Raw genomic sequence first — 15346 nt, 5'->3', positions numbered from 1 at the left:
TAATAGATTGTTTCTTGATAACTATTAGACGCCAAGGCATTATTATAAAAGGTGCGGCTTTGTTAAAAACGTCTTTGTTGGATAAAAAATGCTAATACCTTTGGATAACATTGTTGGTATGGATTTAATAATATTAGGAGGGTGGTTAGAATTAACGTTAATGTACAGTGGGTGGTCACCTGGTTTTCTGTATAGTTGTTAGGAACAATCCGATAAATTAAGTATTACATATAAAAACTGTTAATTCTAGATTGAGTTTATTCTTAAAAAGATTGACAAGATTTTTCTGTATTTTTTCTGGTTCTGGTCTTTATTTTTCTGATTCTGGTCCACCAACTTTATTAATAAAAAATCCATTAGATTTCAATCCATATATTATATTTTCAATAATTATTTAATGTAATTTATTTTAGAGAGTGCTTGACAATAAAGGAGCAATGTAATATTAATAGTTGTGTTGATAATACCGGTTTAGAGTGCTCAATACAGACGAGAGTAAATTATGTAAAACTAATTAATAAAACTAGGTAATTAAAGAAACATGACTCGAAGTTTTGCGCATAAAGCGATCATCAATTGTTACAAATGAAGAGCTCCTACGCAAAACTAGACAAATCCATATTTAAAAATTTTAACATATCTTGATATTTTTAAATCCTTGATTTCTGTTGGCAACATTCTAATGTCACAAACATAACATACATTGACAAGGCTCATGATTTAGAGAACATGAAATATTTCCTAAGAAAAACTTTATTAGAGATTTTTTCTGAAACGGTAAAATTTGGATTAGTCTGTATTTCACCAAAATAAGGAATTGTCTGTTTTTGCTTCATTTTCTCAGCATAATTAATAACGATGCTACTTTTACAAAATGAACTATTATAATGACTATTAATACACAGCATTACTTACTGTTACCATGTCTTTAACTTTATTTTACTGCAGTGTACTTTTGATTATAACAACAGCTTATTGCTGCTCCACATAATCCACATCGCTATATTAAACTTTTGTTAAACATACGCCACATCAACTTCGGTACAGTCTGTCAGTGTCTTGTAGAAAGCTAACTCTGGAATACTTTTTCAGCTTTCACCTAACGTCACTTTAAGGAGGTTTTTAATGTACGCAAGTTTCGCAATAGATAAAGGTCGGAAACCTGTCACGGTTCATCTTTGAATAAAATGCTTTTGCTCTAAAATGTGACTGTTAATTGTTCTTACTTGTATTATAATCTTTCTCTTCATTTACTGTAATAACGCACTTTCCTTTTGACTGATAAGAATGAACGAGTATTCTCTTTAAATCTTGCAGTCCTACAAACGGTTTGTATGTTGCTTCTGCAGCTGCTTTGAAATCATGCAATACCCAGGCCTTACTGTAAACAAACACTTCACTAGCATGCATTTTAAATATCTCATGATACTTTTCAGGAGTAGTGATATTTGACAAGCTTCCTGTGTCTTGTGATATTCTTCCAAATAGGCGGTCACACGGTAAAAAGGAATGATCTTGTAGTGGAAATATTAACGACACATCTTTAATCTGGCTTCCACCACCAACAGTTATTTCGTGCAGCCAATTCTGAAACATGCCAAAAAGAATGTTGTTTTTGTTCTGCCCTCCACAACCATCGCTAAATATTTTGACATGTGACGCTTGCCTAGAACTCCCAAAGTTAACAAATACCTTACCAAGAGAGTGGTACACTACACTTGCTATCTTATTTGAATCACGTGCTGCTTCAGGGTCACAGTTAGAATTAGAACTAAAATGAACATAACACTGGTAAAATTACATTTTTTTTCTTTTGCAACTGATCGCTTTCTTTTAATTATTTTCCGCTTTCTGGAGCCGCAACTACGTTCTTCAAAAAACTCTAAACTATCTACTTTATTTTCGTAATTAACTTGCATTATAACAGGTCTAAACTATTGATAACTAATTTGCAACAGTTTAAAAATTAAAACAAAATTTTTTAACTTTCAGTTTCAGAAGTTGTAAACATCGCGTGGTTCGTTTTGATAAAGTTGATTGTTTGTTGGATTTGTCTTATTTTAGACAAAATGCTTAACTGGAATTTTCTGCTTTTGCACAATATTAGTAACTTATTTATGTCATTACAGTAAAATAGAGTCCTCTTTTGCTTGAAAATCATTTATAAATCAATGACAATCATTGTCTACTATAAATAGTACACATAATCTTGTTTTCGGTAAACATTGGATTTCTCTGGTTTTGCATGGGAGCTCTTCAAATAATCTTAACGACAAAAAAAAAAATTACAATAATACTATGCAGTTTTTGATGAAGTTTAAGTTATTTATAAAAAATTTGTTTTCATGGCAACATTTTAATAGTAGTTTATTTCTTTTGTTTAATAATTTTAATTTTGATGTTTTTATGTGGTACTGGTAAATTTCCGCCGGGTTTAAACGGTTTTGCTTTACGAATAATTTTCCAAATAGGAATTGTATATCCCTTTTTTTAATTTCCCACATAAAATCTGAAAGCTCTGTTGAACTTGCTTTGCTTTCGTATTTGGAATTAGTTTTTGTGTTTGTACCAAAGGTCTGTACAAATTCTTTCTGTTAGTCCAATATAATTGAATCCGCTATCTTTTTCTTTTTTTATCTTTTTAATTTTATATTATTCACCTCCCCAAGGCCGAAAAGTCCACTACAGTCGAGAAGGCTACTTTTCTGCGGTAACAATTTTTTCTCAAATTCTTAATTCCAAAACACGAACCTAAACGAGTAAGACCGATGCGCGGAGAAGCTAGTGCGGCCTTGTTTGTTAAAGTTTGTGTTTGAGCGCAGTACCACCAGGAATATAGTGGGGATCAAACTCGGAACTTCTTGCTGCATTTAAAGTTTCTGAGAATCTTAACATTGTGACAGCTATAATTTTTGCAGTTTTTTTCTAAAACAACAGTTCATAAAACAGTTCATAGTTTCAGTTCATTAAAGCCATTTATTGCATTAACAATTGAATTTATTTTTTTAAAGATCAAAAACTTATCTATCACTCTTAAGAGAGATTAAAATTATCTATCACTCTAAAGAGGAACATAAAATATTGCTGAATGTCTTTAGTAATAACAAACTTCTTTTTTGGTAAACGCTACTCCTATTTGAATGAGTTGCCTTTTTCTTGCTGTTTTGTTTAAAGGTTTTTTATTGGCTGGCATTTCAGCTATAACTTTTAAACATCTACTTTTTTTTTGGAATTTTTTTTTTTTTTTTCTGAATTATTATTTAAAAATTCTGAATAGTTAATATAAAATAAGCCTTGAAGTAAATTATAGGTAATTATTTGATTTTTAAAATCATTAAAAATCTTACATTTTTAATGATTTTGAGATAATGATCTAAGATATAAATATAAACCATTCAATGATATAGGCTATTATATCATTATATCTAATGTACACATTAGATATAATGATATAATTATTTAGATGTAATTATATAGTTATTTAGATGTAATATAGTTATTTAGATGTAATTATTATATAATGATTTTAGATATAATTATAAACCATTCAATGATATTGGCTAGGATAACGAAGCTCAAATTACTAATTTTCCAAATATTATGTTTTAAAATGTATTTCATCATTCGTTTAAAATGTATTTCATCATGCATTTTAAAATGTATTTCATCATTCGGATTAATAACTTTGTGAAATTATATAATCGCTATGAGGTATTGATAACTTTGTGAAATTATATAACCGCTATGAGGTATTGATAACTTTGTGAAATTATATAACCGCTATGAGGTATTGATAACTTTGTGAAATTATATAACCGCTATGAGGTATTGGACATAAAATTTATTTGCATTTTTCTTTCCTTCAACAAAAATAAAAAAATTACAAATCTTAAATAAAAAGAAATTAAACATTGGGCTTTTATTAAAAAAACCATTACATGTGAAATCTTTTATAAAACCTCTAAGAACATCAAAAGCCCAAGTATTAATTTAAAGACAATTATTTCTAACTTTAAATTAACTGCTACTTAGTTTCAATTAATATAAACAATTAGCATGAACACAAATAATAAGCATAGTATTACACTGATATTGAAATATTAAATAAATAAAATATTGAAAAATACTTTCATAGAAGATTTATTGATGATGTTCAAGTTTTATTGATGAAGTTTTGTACTCTAGTTCTACTATGTTTGATTAGAGTAAATAAAAGCGGCTGACAATGCAATAGTGATTAAAAAGACAATAAAAAATAATCGGTCAAAAATCCTAGCAATTGTTGCCCATTCCTGGCTTATGCATTCTTCTTCATTACGCTGTATAGCTCGGTCCGCAAGTATTCCTATCCCGTCCATTATTCCTTTTGGTACACATAAGATGTTTTGTCGGTTTGGTGTTACTGAGCTCCATGTTTGTGCTCTGGGTTGTAAAAGCGGATTTTGAGTGTGTCCGTTTTCAGCTTTAAAATCTTTTAAGATTTTTTTTTTATGTTGGATTACATTTGAAGGGAGAAAATCTTTGTTAAACTTTATACGCAATAAAGGAGCCAAGTATTCTAGTAAAATTACTCTTACTGATCGAGGCAAAGTATTGGGAGAATGATTATTTTCGTACAGATTAAGTACTACACACGTTGCTATTAGAGTGAGTCCTATAGTTACCATGGAAGAAACAAAAAATTGTCCTATTAGAGGAGTAGTGTTTGACGTCATTGGTGTCTTCTCCGCAATTGTAAGCATAAAAACCGTCATAGCCAGTAGTGTAGTTATAACTAAAGTAACGCGTTCCCCAGTTTTTGGCGGCAGAAGGAACGTAAACAAACACAACATCGTTATAAGGAAGCATGGACCAATTAAATTGTTGAAATAAAATAACGTTTTTCTTCTAATATGAATAGTATATACAACGTTCATATAAGGCGCACAACAACCACTGAAAAATACATTACAAATTAAACCGCTAAAATTCTCTGATTAAACTTACCTATCCTACAAATTTTTGGTAACAAGAAATGATTTTCTATAATAAAACTAATTTTGGAGCCGGCTTTAAGGTAGGTTAGTTCATATTGAATATTTTGCAATGAGGCAAAACTTCTAAAATTGTTATTTTGATTTATTACTAAAAAAAAAAAAAAAAAATCTTAGCTAAGTAAGATTACTTGGCATAAGCAACAATTACTTGTCCAAAATTTAATTCCTCTTATAAATTTTTTTTTTTTTTAATAATTAACATTATGGTTGTTCTTCCGAATTTAAATTTATATATTAATAAAAATTTAAATTTGTTAAAAAAATTAAAGTTTTTAATTATAAAAATAAAAGTTATCTTGATAAAATATCGTTTTTACAGTGTATTAATATGTATTAATACACTGTAAAAACGATATTGTTTTCGTAATATAATTGTCGCAAGTTAAAAAATTGCACACAAGAATATTAAATTATATGTATTCTCGTGCGCGTGTATTCGTGTGTGCACGGCCATTTTTGCTTGTGCTAAAAAAAAAACTTCAAAAAAGTTGCAGTCTATAAAAAACAAAAAAATTTTTTTGATTATTTTAAACGAATAAATAAAACCTCCGCTACGTGAAAAGAGTTTATTAAACAATAACGTTGAACTTGCTTAAAAAAATCTTTTCTGATTTTTTCTATAATGGAAAATGCAAATAAAATGTGTAAAAGGTAATGATAATAGCAAATTTTATAACAAAAAAAATTTTTAGGAAGAGATGGAGACTATCAGATAAAAACCTTCGAGTAATCAACATTTTTCATAGAGTATTGAAGTATTATAAATCATCGATTGTAACAAAACTCAACAACAAAAACTAGTAGTTAAAAAATTAAAGTATATTTTTTAGATAAGACTTTAACAAGAAATTAAATTTGACACCTAAATATGTTTGTTTTTTTTATTGTTTGTTTTTTTTTATATGAAACATTTTTATAAAGCTTGTAATATCTTTTTATTAAAAAAGAAAAATAAAGCTTCTACGGTAAGTAACAATAACTGATTGTGATAAAACCCTAAAAAGTAATTACTAAAAGTTTAAAGATTTTTTATACAATTAAATATTGGAAACTAAGTTACTAAAAGCTTAAATATTGAAAACTAAGTTACTAAAAGTTGAAATATTGAAAACTAAGTTACAAAAAGTTGAAATATTGGAAACTAAGTTACTAAAAGTTCAAATATTGGAAACTAAGTTACTAAAAGTTTAAATATTGGAAACTAAGTTACTAAACGTTTAAATATTGGAAACTAAGTTACTAAAAGTTTAAATATTGAAAACTAAGTTACTAAAAGTTTAAATATTGGAAACTAAGTTACTAAAAGTTTAAATATTGGAATCTAAGTTACTAAAAGTTTAAATATTGGAAACTAAGTTACTAAAAGTTTAAATATTTGAAACTAAGTTACTAAACGTTTAAATATTGGAATCTAAGTTACTAAAAGTTTAAATATTGGAATCTATGTTACTAAAAGTTTAAATATTGGAAACTAAGTTACTAAAAGTTTAAATATTGGAAACTAAGTTACTAAAAGTTTAAATATTGGAAACTAAGTTACTAAAAGTTTAAATATTTGAAACTAAGTTACTAAACGTTTAAATATTGGAAACTAAGTTACTAAAAGTTTAAATATTGGAATCTATGTTACTAAAAGTTTAAATATTGGAAACTAAGTTACTAAAAGTTTAAATATTGGAAACTAAGTTACTAAAAGTTTAAATATTGGAAACTAAGTTACTAAAAAATTAATTCGAATAATTTTTTCAACTCAATAATAAACTCAATTAATTCGATTTTCAGTTTAGAAAAGTAATTTTTAAACATTTTGTTTATAAAGCAGGATTTTTCGGGAAATTATTTATGTTTTTAAACATTTTAAATATATATTTTTTTATCTGGCCAATAAAACTATGGTTTATAACCTGAGAATCCATTCCTTTCTTTATCTCTGGTTATTAAAGTGCTCATACTAAATGTATATATCATTTAATACTAATTAAAACTAGATAACTAGATAATAAAACTCATTTACAAAGTAATATGAAAAGCAATTATTTTTTTTTTAAAGTTTCTTTAAATATAAAATAATTACTTTATAGTTAGAATAATTAAAATATAAAACTTATATAAGTTTTTTTTTTAATAACTAATTCACTGTTCATAAAATGAAAAAAAGTTACATGGTTCGGACTCCTATATATATATATATATATTTTTTTAAATTTTGATTTGATTAATTACACCGGGTATTTAAAGTAATTAATGCGTTATCTATTTTAAATAATTTATTGCCTTATTTATTTTAAATAATTATTTATATACATATTATATATTATAAATAATTATTTATATATATATTTAAAAATCAATTATATATATTATTTATTTTAAATAATTATTGCATTATGAAAATAATTAATGCATTAATTATTTTAAATTTAATTGCTAATTTCTTATGATTTAATGCTGTTTTAATTTTAGATTTTCAAACCAATTTACTGCAGTTTGCTTAATACATAAAAAAGTATAATTCTTGTAAAATTATTTTATCCTATTAATTTGAAAAGCATTTTTTTGGGGCAGAAAATTTACAAGCCATATCTTAACACATTTATAAAAAATTTTAAAGAAAAATTTTATACCTTAATTTGTAGAAGTATTTTTCATGTTCATGAAAATTTAAGTTTAATAAAAAAACTTTTCATAATTTTTTTTCATTATTTTCAATAATTTTATTATTGTAGTCTTTATAATAATATTTTCATATTATTATTTTTTCATTTTTTATTTTTCATTTTTAGTTGATGTTTTATAAGCACTTTATTTTTCGTTTCCTTTTTTTCACCAGCTTTCTGGTTTTTGTAAACCATATACATTTTTTGTATTTAACGTTTGAAACTACATGGAACTTTTTTTCGGGTTGTTATGGTTGAAGGAAGACCCAACGGTCTTTTCACAAAGTCTCAGTGGAATGCATTTAGGAAGCTCTCACCGTCTGTCTAACCTATGTTACATTTATGGCCATTGAATCTTAGAGTACAGACATTGAACTAAGGTTTAATCACTTAAATCTAATGCAAGCGCTCTAACAGCATCACGGCTGCGATTTTGATGCTAATTTTTTGAGGCTTGTTGTAAATAACAATGATAATAATAACAGCAATAATAAAAGTAAAAATAACTACAGCAATAACAACAACAATTATAATAACAATAATATTGCCAAATTGTGTAAACATAATTATAGGTTACAATGTCACAGTTAGACTTTTATCATCACGTCATATTATCAAAGTATACAGTTAAAACAAAAAAATGAGTAAATAAAGTTTTTTATTAAGTTACAAAATGTAATTTATATTATTTTATACACAACATTATATATTAAACAAGTTATATTTTATAAACTTTATTTAATATATAATATAGAAAAAAGCTAGAGTGTGTCTTCACAACAAACTTTACTAATTCTCCTGCTACTTCTTCATTGTTATAAGTTTGTAAGCAATATGATAAATCTTATCATGAGTTGACCAAACGTTAGTCAGATATGAAAAATATTTAATCAGGATCGATTTGAGTAAATAAACACTCCTGATAATACAATAGTGAAAAGAAAAACTATAAAAAACAATCGATCAAAAATCTTTGCAATTGTAACCCATTCCTCACTTTTAAACTCTTCTTCGTTGCGTTTTTTAGCTCGATCAGCAAGCACCTTTATTCCATCCATAATGGATTTTGGCACACTCAAAACGTGATTTTGACTTTGCGGAATTGAACACCATGTCTGTGCTCTATTCGATAAAAATGATTTACCGTTTTGAGTTTTCATATTACATTGTTTTACCTGATGTAAAATGTTATTGGATCGTAATAAATCTTTATTAAAATTCACATATAAAAAGGGAGCTACGTATTCAAATAAAATGACTCTCAATATTCGAGGGGCAGTGCTCCGTGAATTTCTATTTTCATACAAGTTTAATACTATACAGGTTGCTATGAGAGATAGACCAATAATTACCATTGACGAAAAAAAGAATTTTGTTACTAAAGGAGTTGCTTTTGATGCTATTGGTGTCTTTTCTGCAATGGTCAGCATAAAAACCGTCATAGCGAGTAGAGTAGTTATAACTAAAGTAATGCGTTCACCAGTTTCAGGAGGCAAAAGAAATGTAAATAAACACAACATAGTAATGAGAAAACACGGACCAATTAAGTTGTTGAAATAAAATAAGGTTTTTCGTCGAATATGAATTGTATATACAACGTTCATATATGGCACAAAATAGTCGCTGAAAAATCAACAGTAGATATCAAAAATATAGTAGGATCAAGGTTCTCTATCCCCTGAAACCCCATATCCAATGCAATCCTCACTTAAAACTCACAACTCAAAAAAAAAAATGTATATATATAAATAAGTAATAAAATTGCTTATATAAATAATTTTATAATTTTTTTTTATAATTGTTTATATGTTTATAATTACTTTTTCATTCAATTAATAAGTAAACTCAAACTATCTAATTTCTCTACAATTCAATAATTGTTATTTAGGAACTTGCCTATTTATTTGCTGTTTACTAAAAATTTTATTAGTTTTTCAAAATTAAAGAGATTATATTTTAAAAACATGGAGAGAGGGAGTTTAAAAATCTTTTACTTTATTAGTTTAAGTTAATGTACTGTACTATAGAAACAGTTTTCGGTTATGCATAATAAAAAGCTTAAAGAACTCGAAAGAATGCAACTACTGTAAGTTTATAAAAATCAAGTACTATAATAAAGTTGAAATTATAAACCAAAAAAGTTTATACTAATGACAATTTCAGAAAGCGAACAACAAACGATTACAAGCAATTATTACAGTGTTTGAAAATATTAAAATTAACAATTAAAAAAAGCCTTAAACGATTTTAAATGAAAGTATTTATAAACCATTTGTATCGTTAATTTACATTGAATCTAGATAAACGAAAATTAAAAAAGGCAAAAGGTAGTTCGAATTTATTTTAAATTATTCTTAATTTACCCACTGAGATATAAACTATTCTAATCACTTCATCTTAGTTTAAATGTTTTTATTCTAAAAATAATAATAATTGTTTTAATCTAATAAATTTTTAATTTGTTAAATTGTTTTAATCTAATAAACTTTTTAAATAAAAACTGCAAAACGAAAACTTATCTTAACGTAGTTTGCAACAAAAACTTGATGTAGAGAAAAATAGAAATGAAAAATAAAATCACAAGAATAACAAGTTTTTCAACATGCTTGTTAAATAATAACGTTTTATACAATTTGGTTTTTCAATTGGTTGATTAAAAAGTATTGTAAAAACTTTTGATCATTTGCCATTCATTATAATTTTGATCATTGCCAATTATTGACCACAAAACAAACATACGATACAAAGCAACAAGCAGAAATCAAAACATTAAAACAAAGAAAAAATTTACTATTCTGCCTCGCCTATGAACAAACATGCCAATATCCTGATGCCTTGTAGAGTTTGAGCTTCTAATTAAAGGCTAGGAGAAAGTAACTCTTGTTACTTTCTTCTATTAAGAATTGTTATCTCGATTAAAATACTTATCTTTAGCAAATTTTACTACATCCGGTTACTGTTTTGTAAAAGGTCTCTTAGAAAAGACTGAAGGGGTAGGCAAAAAAATTCCATTAAGCTGATGCAAATGTGTTACATTGCATCCTGCCGAGGATAAATCTACTTGAAATCACTCATGGGTTTTTGCTTGTGTCTCCTTGCCAGTGGTGGTGCAACTCTTCCTTTTCACTCCTAATTGGGACACAGATCTATAACTCAATTGAAAGGTTCTTAGGCAGGTTGGTAGTAACGTTTCCCAAACTTCAGGGTAGTTCTCAGGGAAGTTGTTTCCACCAACAGCTATAATACATCCGAGCCTTAATAGTGCCATGTTGCGAATGGGAGTTCTTTTCTGTCTCTGTGCATTGCTGAGATTACATAAAGTGTCCTTGGGTTAAGTAGTGAGGCTAAGGCAGCTGCATAACTCATTTTTAGAGGTGCCATGTACTATTATTGAGTCATATGATTGAGTTCTTTACCGTGTTTATATTTTCCCGACTCAAACATTTTGAGTTTTTTAAGTCTTCTATCAACCGTTTTTTATTCTTTGACAACATGTTTTATTTTCTGGTAGTTCTTAACTTAAACTGTAGTTGCTTGCAGCCTTGTTGGGAGGCAAACACAACTACCGTTCAAAATCCAATGAAAATTTAAAATAAATTAGCCAATAAACACAAGTTTGAACTCAAGCCACTGAACTCAAGCCACTGAACTCAAGTTTGAACTCAAATCACCGAACTCAAGTTTTTTTTTCTACAATACAGATTCTAACTCCATTATAGAATTTGTATTGCCACTAAGTTAAACTTATTTAAATCTAAGTTATAATAAATTTTAAATAGCATTAAAACCATCAAAAATAAATTTTTTTAATAAATAAAGTTATTTGGCATATTCATTAGTTTGTCAAAAACCTATTTTAAATACCATATTTTATTTAGTAAAAAACTTATTTAAGAAAACATTGTTTTTAAATATTGATAAATTTAAATGAATGCCTTTTACTCAAACCTTTAAAAAAAAGAAAGACTATTAAATATTTTGCTTGAGATAAAAGTTCAAAGTTTTTGGTATAATATACAAAAATCTTTATTAGAGATAAAAAAATTGATAGTATTTCTATAAAAATTATCATCAAAAACCCGCACCATTTTGATTTATATTTGGATTTTATTTATTATATAACTTATATAGTTTATAAAGAAAATGATAACGAATAGCATAATTTTATAAAAATTCGTAATGTTGTTTAACATGTGATATTTATTCTCAAAGACTCATAATAAAATCCTGTGATCTTCTAGAAGTCCTGCTTAATAACATGTAAATCTAATCTTTAAATTAAAAAAAAAGAAATATAATACTCATAATAGTAATTGCGGTATCTATTATGGTACTTCAAACATTGTTATGGTTCAAACATCTATTATGGTTTACATTACTAAATATTGTTAAGTATACAATTTACAAACATTGTTTAAAAATTGCTATACTTAGTAATATGTTGGGTGCCATAGTAATATATTACTATGGTACCCAACAAACTTTAAAAAAACATTTTTATATTTTTTATAAAAAAAAAGTTGATTTCTGAAATGACTCTCCAAATCCCTTATACTAGTCTTGCTTGAAAGTGGGACGAGAAGTATAAAGAGAAGTGAGAATAAAAAAGAAGTAATCACTATTTAAATGGGTATTTACATCCTTCATTTTAAGGATACTTTCTGTTCTACGAAATAACGAAATGATCAAATTTAATTACTAAACAATCTTTTTATTCTAACCATAATATTCTTTTAATAACAGTGCTTTTGTCTACTCCGTTTTAGTTAAAATATGAACCACACAAAGACTTACACAAGCCTGATAAAAGAACTACATCACTCGTCAGAGATGCATCTTTGTAATCTTTACGATTTTCTGCAGCCTTTATAATATGAATGGTTATCACATTAAAATGAACCTTACTAGAGAATAGCCAAAAAACACCAATATGTACAACACCAGTCGTCATTAACAGCGTCATTAACAAGGGTTGGTCTAACATTCTATCTCTCATTAATGCAAGTGATCGTATTAGCTCTTCCAAGAATAAGGCGGAACTTTTTTCTAATTCGATTTTTAAATTTTATGGCTATTCTCTTCCTTCCATTCTAAATAAACAGGTTAACCTATTGTTGCCATTCAGATCACTCCAGTTTCTGTTGCTAAAGTCACTTCTCAATTAAACTCTTCTGTGGCTTTTGGTCCAGATAAGATTCCTGTCAAATTCTTACAATTGTTCCCAGAACTCTCTTCAATTCTCTCTAAAATACTATATACTAATAATTGCTTTACTGAGTCTTGTTTTCCTGCCTGCTGGAAAATGGTATCTGTTATTCTAATTTTCAAAAACTCAGGCAAACATTCTGACCTCTCCAATTATCGTCCAATCAGTCTTATTTTTGTTATTATAGCAAGGCCTTTGAGTCTTTTGTCAACAACTTTTTCACATCTTGAGTCAAATAAGTTACTGTCTGACAATCAATACGGTTTTCGATCTTCTTGCTCTACTGCTGACTCGCTAACTACTGAAACTGAAAGATTTTATTGTGCATTAGATGGAGGCTGAAAGGCTAGAGCTAATGTTCTTGACATATCTAAAGCTTTTTTCAAAGTATAGTATGCTGGTCTTCTCCATAAGTATGTTTCTTATGGTGTATCTGGGAAAGTTTTTGAGATTATCAAATCGTTTTTTTCTAACCGCTTTACTAAAGTCATCCTCAAAGACCAATACTCTTTTTCATTTCCAGTACCTTCTGAGGTACTATTCTACTACTTCTAGGTTCTATCCTTGGGCCTGTTTTGTTTTATATCTTTATTAATGATCTTTCTGGCAACCTTACATCTAAAGTAGCTCTATTTGCTGATGACTCAATTCTATACTCCTGTCTTGACAGAAATTCTTCTTTTTTTGATTGCTTAAAACAGGCAGCCAATCTTGAATCTGATCTCACTTCTGTAACATATTAGGGCTCGCAGTGGCTTGTAAATTTTAACTCCAAAAACCCTCAGTTATTTGCTGCAAACAATTATTATTATGATACTGTCGACATTCCTATGTTAATGAATGACAACACTCTCACTGAGTCCACTTCTTTACATCTTCTTGGATTATCGTTTACTGACCCTTCATAGAAACCATATATATAATCGTTTGCTAAACTAGCATCTGCTAAAATTGCTTCTCTTTATCGTGCGCGCAATTTTCTTACTTCTGATTCCATTCTCTTCCCCTACAATCTTTTATTCGTCCCTGTATGGAATATTGTTTGTATATTTGGGCTGGTTCTTTTAATGATGCTCCTTCTGTTCTAGGTAAGGTCCAAAAACGTATTGTAAACATAGATGGACCTGCTCTATCTGCCAAGCTTGAGCCTTTTTCCCATGGTCTTAAGGTTGGATCTCTTTTTCTTTTCTACAAATACTATTATACTCACTGCTCCAAGGAGCTATCATCTCTAGTTCCATCAACCAAAACTCATTCTCGCTTGACTCGTAACTTTTATTTGTTTATTATTTTTCCCCGCATTTCAACCCTTTAAAACTCTCCTATCTTTATGTTTACCTGACTCATACAACCAACAACTTTTCAAGTCTTCTGACAAACATTTTCTTGCTCTATAACTCTGACAATGAAGAATATAAGTCTTAAGGTGATATGTGTTCAGGGATTACGACTCTCTAAAAGCTATACAAACAGGTAATGCAAAAGTAAATTAGTCGCTAAAAAAGGAAACAAAAACAATAATAATATGCAAAGCATTCAGGTATTGCACATTTAAAATTCTTGTTAAGTTAAGTTAAAGAGGTCGAGCAAAAAGAAAGTTTATTGTTATTTATTTTATTTAAGACTCGTTGAAATAGCCATGAATTGATGCTGAGTAGATATATAACTTAAGACCTAATTTTATGTTTTTAATAACGAAACATAGAAAAAAATTTTAAGAGCATATCATTTTCCAAAGTTCATAGCTAAACTTACTTCAAGTTTCTCATTTATTTGGGGAAAAAAAAAGGTGGTTTCCAATTCTGTGGATGAATAATTCTGAGAAACAATAATAAAAAAAGAAAATAAAGCTGAGCAATTTAAAAGATAAGTCCAGCTGTTTTTAAAACTCTGCTGATAGATCTATATATATTAGTAAAGCACGTGAATCTATTATGAACTTTTACAAAAATAAAATATTGCTACTCATGAATACCGTGCTTTGTGGGAAACAACCAAAAGTAAAACGGTGGTACCGTTTTATAAAGATAATAATAAACTTACTAAACATATAAATAATACTATTAAACATATCAACGCCGCAAATCCTATGTGAAATTATTTTAAAATGGGTATCTACTAAAAAATAAGTTATAGCAAAAACGTCAAATTTTCCTTATAAAAATTGGCTAGAACAACTAAATCTTACTGAAATAATAGATTTACGATGCTGAAGAATAAAAAAACTTTCAATAGTTAACTAAATATTAGTTCTTCGGTATCATATATCGAAAAGTATTGAATAATATCTTGTCTAAATGAGATTTTTTGTTTAAAATCTTGAATAGTTTAATTTGTTAAAACTACAATTTTAACAAATCTTTCTCAAAAAAACTTTTGCAATTGGAATGTTTACTAATTTATTTAGTCTTGGAATGTTCATAGCTTAGGGGGAAATTTCTTTTAAA

The 15346-nt window shown here is 27.5% G+C and overlaps 1 protein-coding gene across 3 annotated transcripts in view; it reads right to left on the bottom strand.

Moving 5' to 3' along the window:
- Positions 1-3826: 3826 nt before the first annotated feature.
- LOC100203342 (neuronal acetylcholine receptor subunit alpha-10) overlaps positions 3827-15346 on the bottom strand; it is a 22515-nt gene continuing 10995 nt past the window's right edge. The window contains exon 7 of one of the 3 annotated variants that reach the window (XM_065814494.1): positions 3827-4935. In XM_065814494.1, coding sequence (XP_065670566.1) covers positions 4191-4935 — 745 coding nt within the window. In that variant the 3' untranslated portion in view covers positions 3827-4190. Of the gene's footprint in view, positions 4936-8334; positions 9317-15346 lie in introns of those variants that run through there. The other 2 variants (XM_065814496.1, XM_065814495.1) reach the window with 2 other exon arrangements.

Source organism: Hydra vulgaris, chromosome 12 (genome assembly GCF_038396675.1).
Source record: "Hydra vulgaris chromosome 12, alternate assembly HydraT2T_AEP".
In the NCBI taxonomy this organism is placed as follows: domain Eukaryota; kingdom Metazoa; phylum Cnidaria; class Hydrozoa; order Anthoathecata; family Hydridae; genus Hydra; species Hydra vulgaris.
The sequence above is the reverse complement of the archived record's forward strand: the minus strand, read 5'-3'. Positions and strand labels throughout refer to the sequence as shown.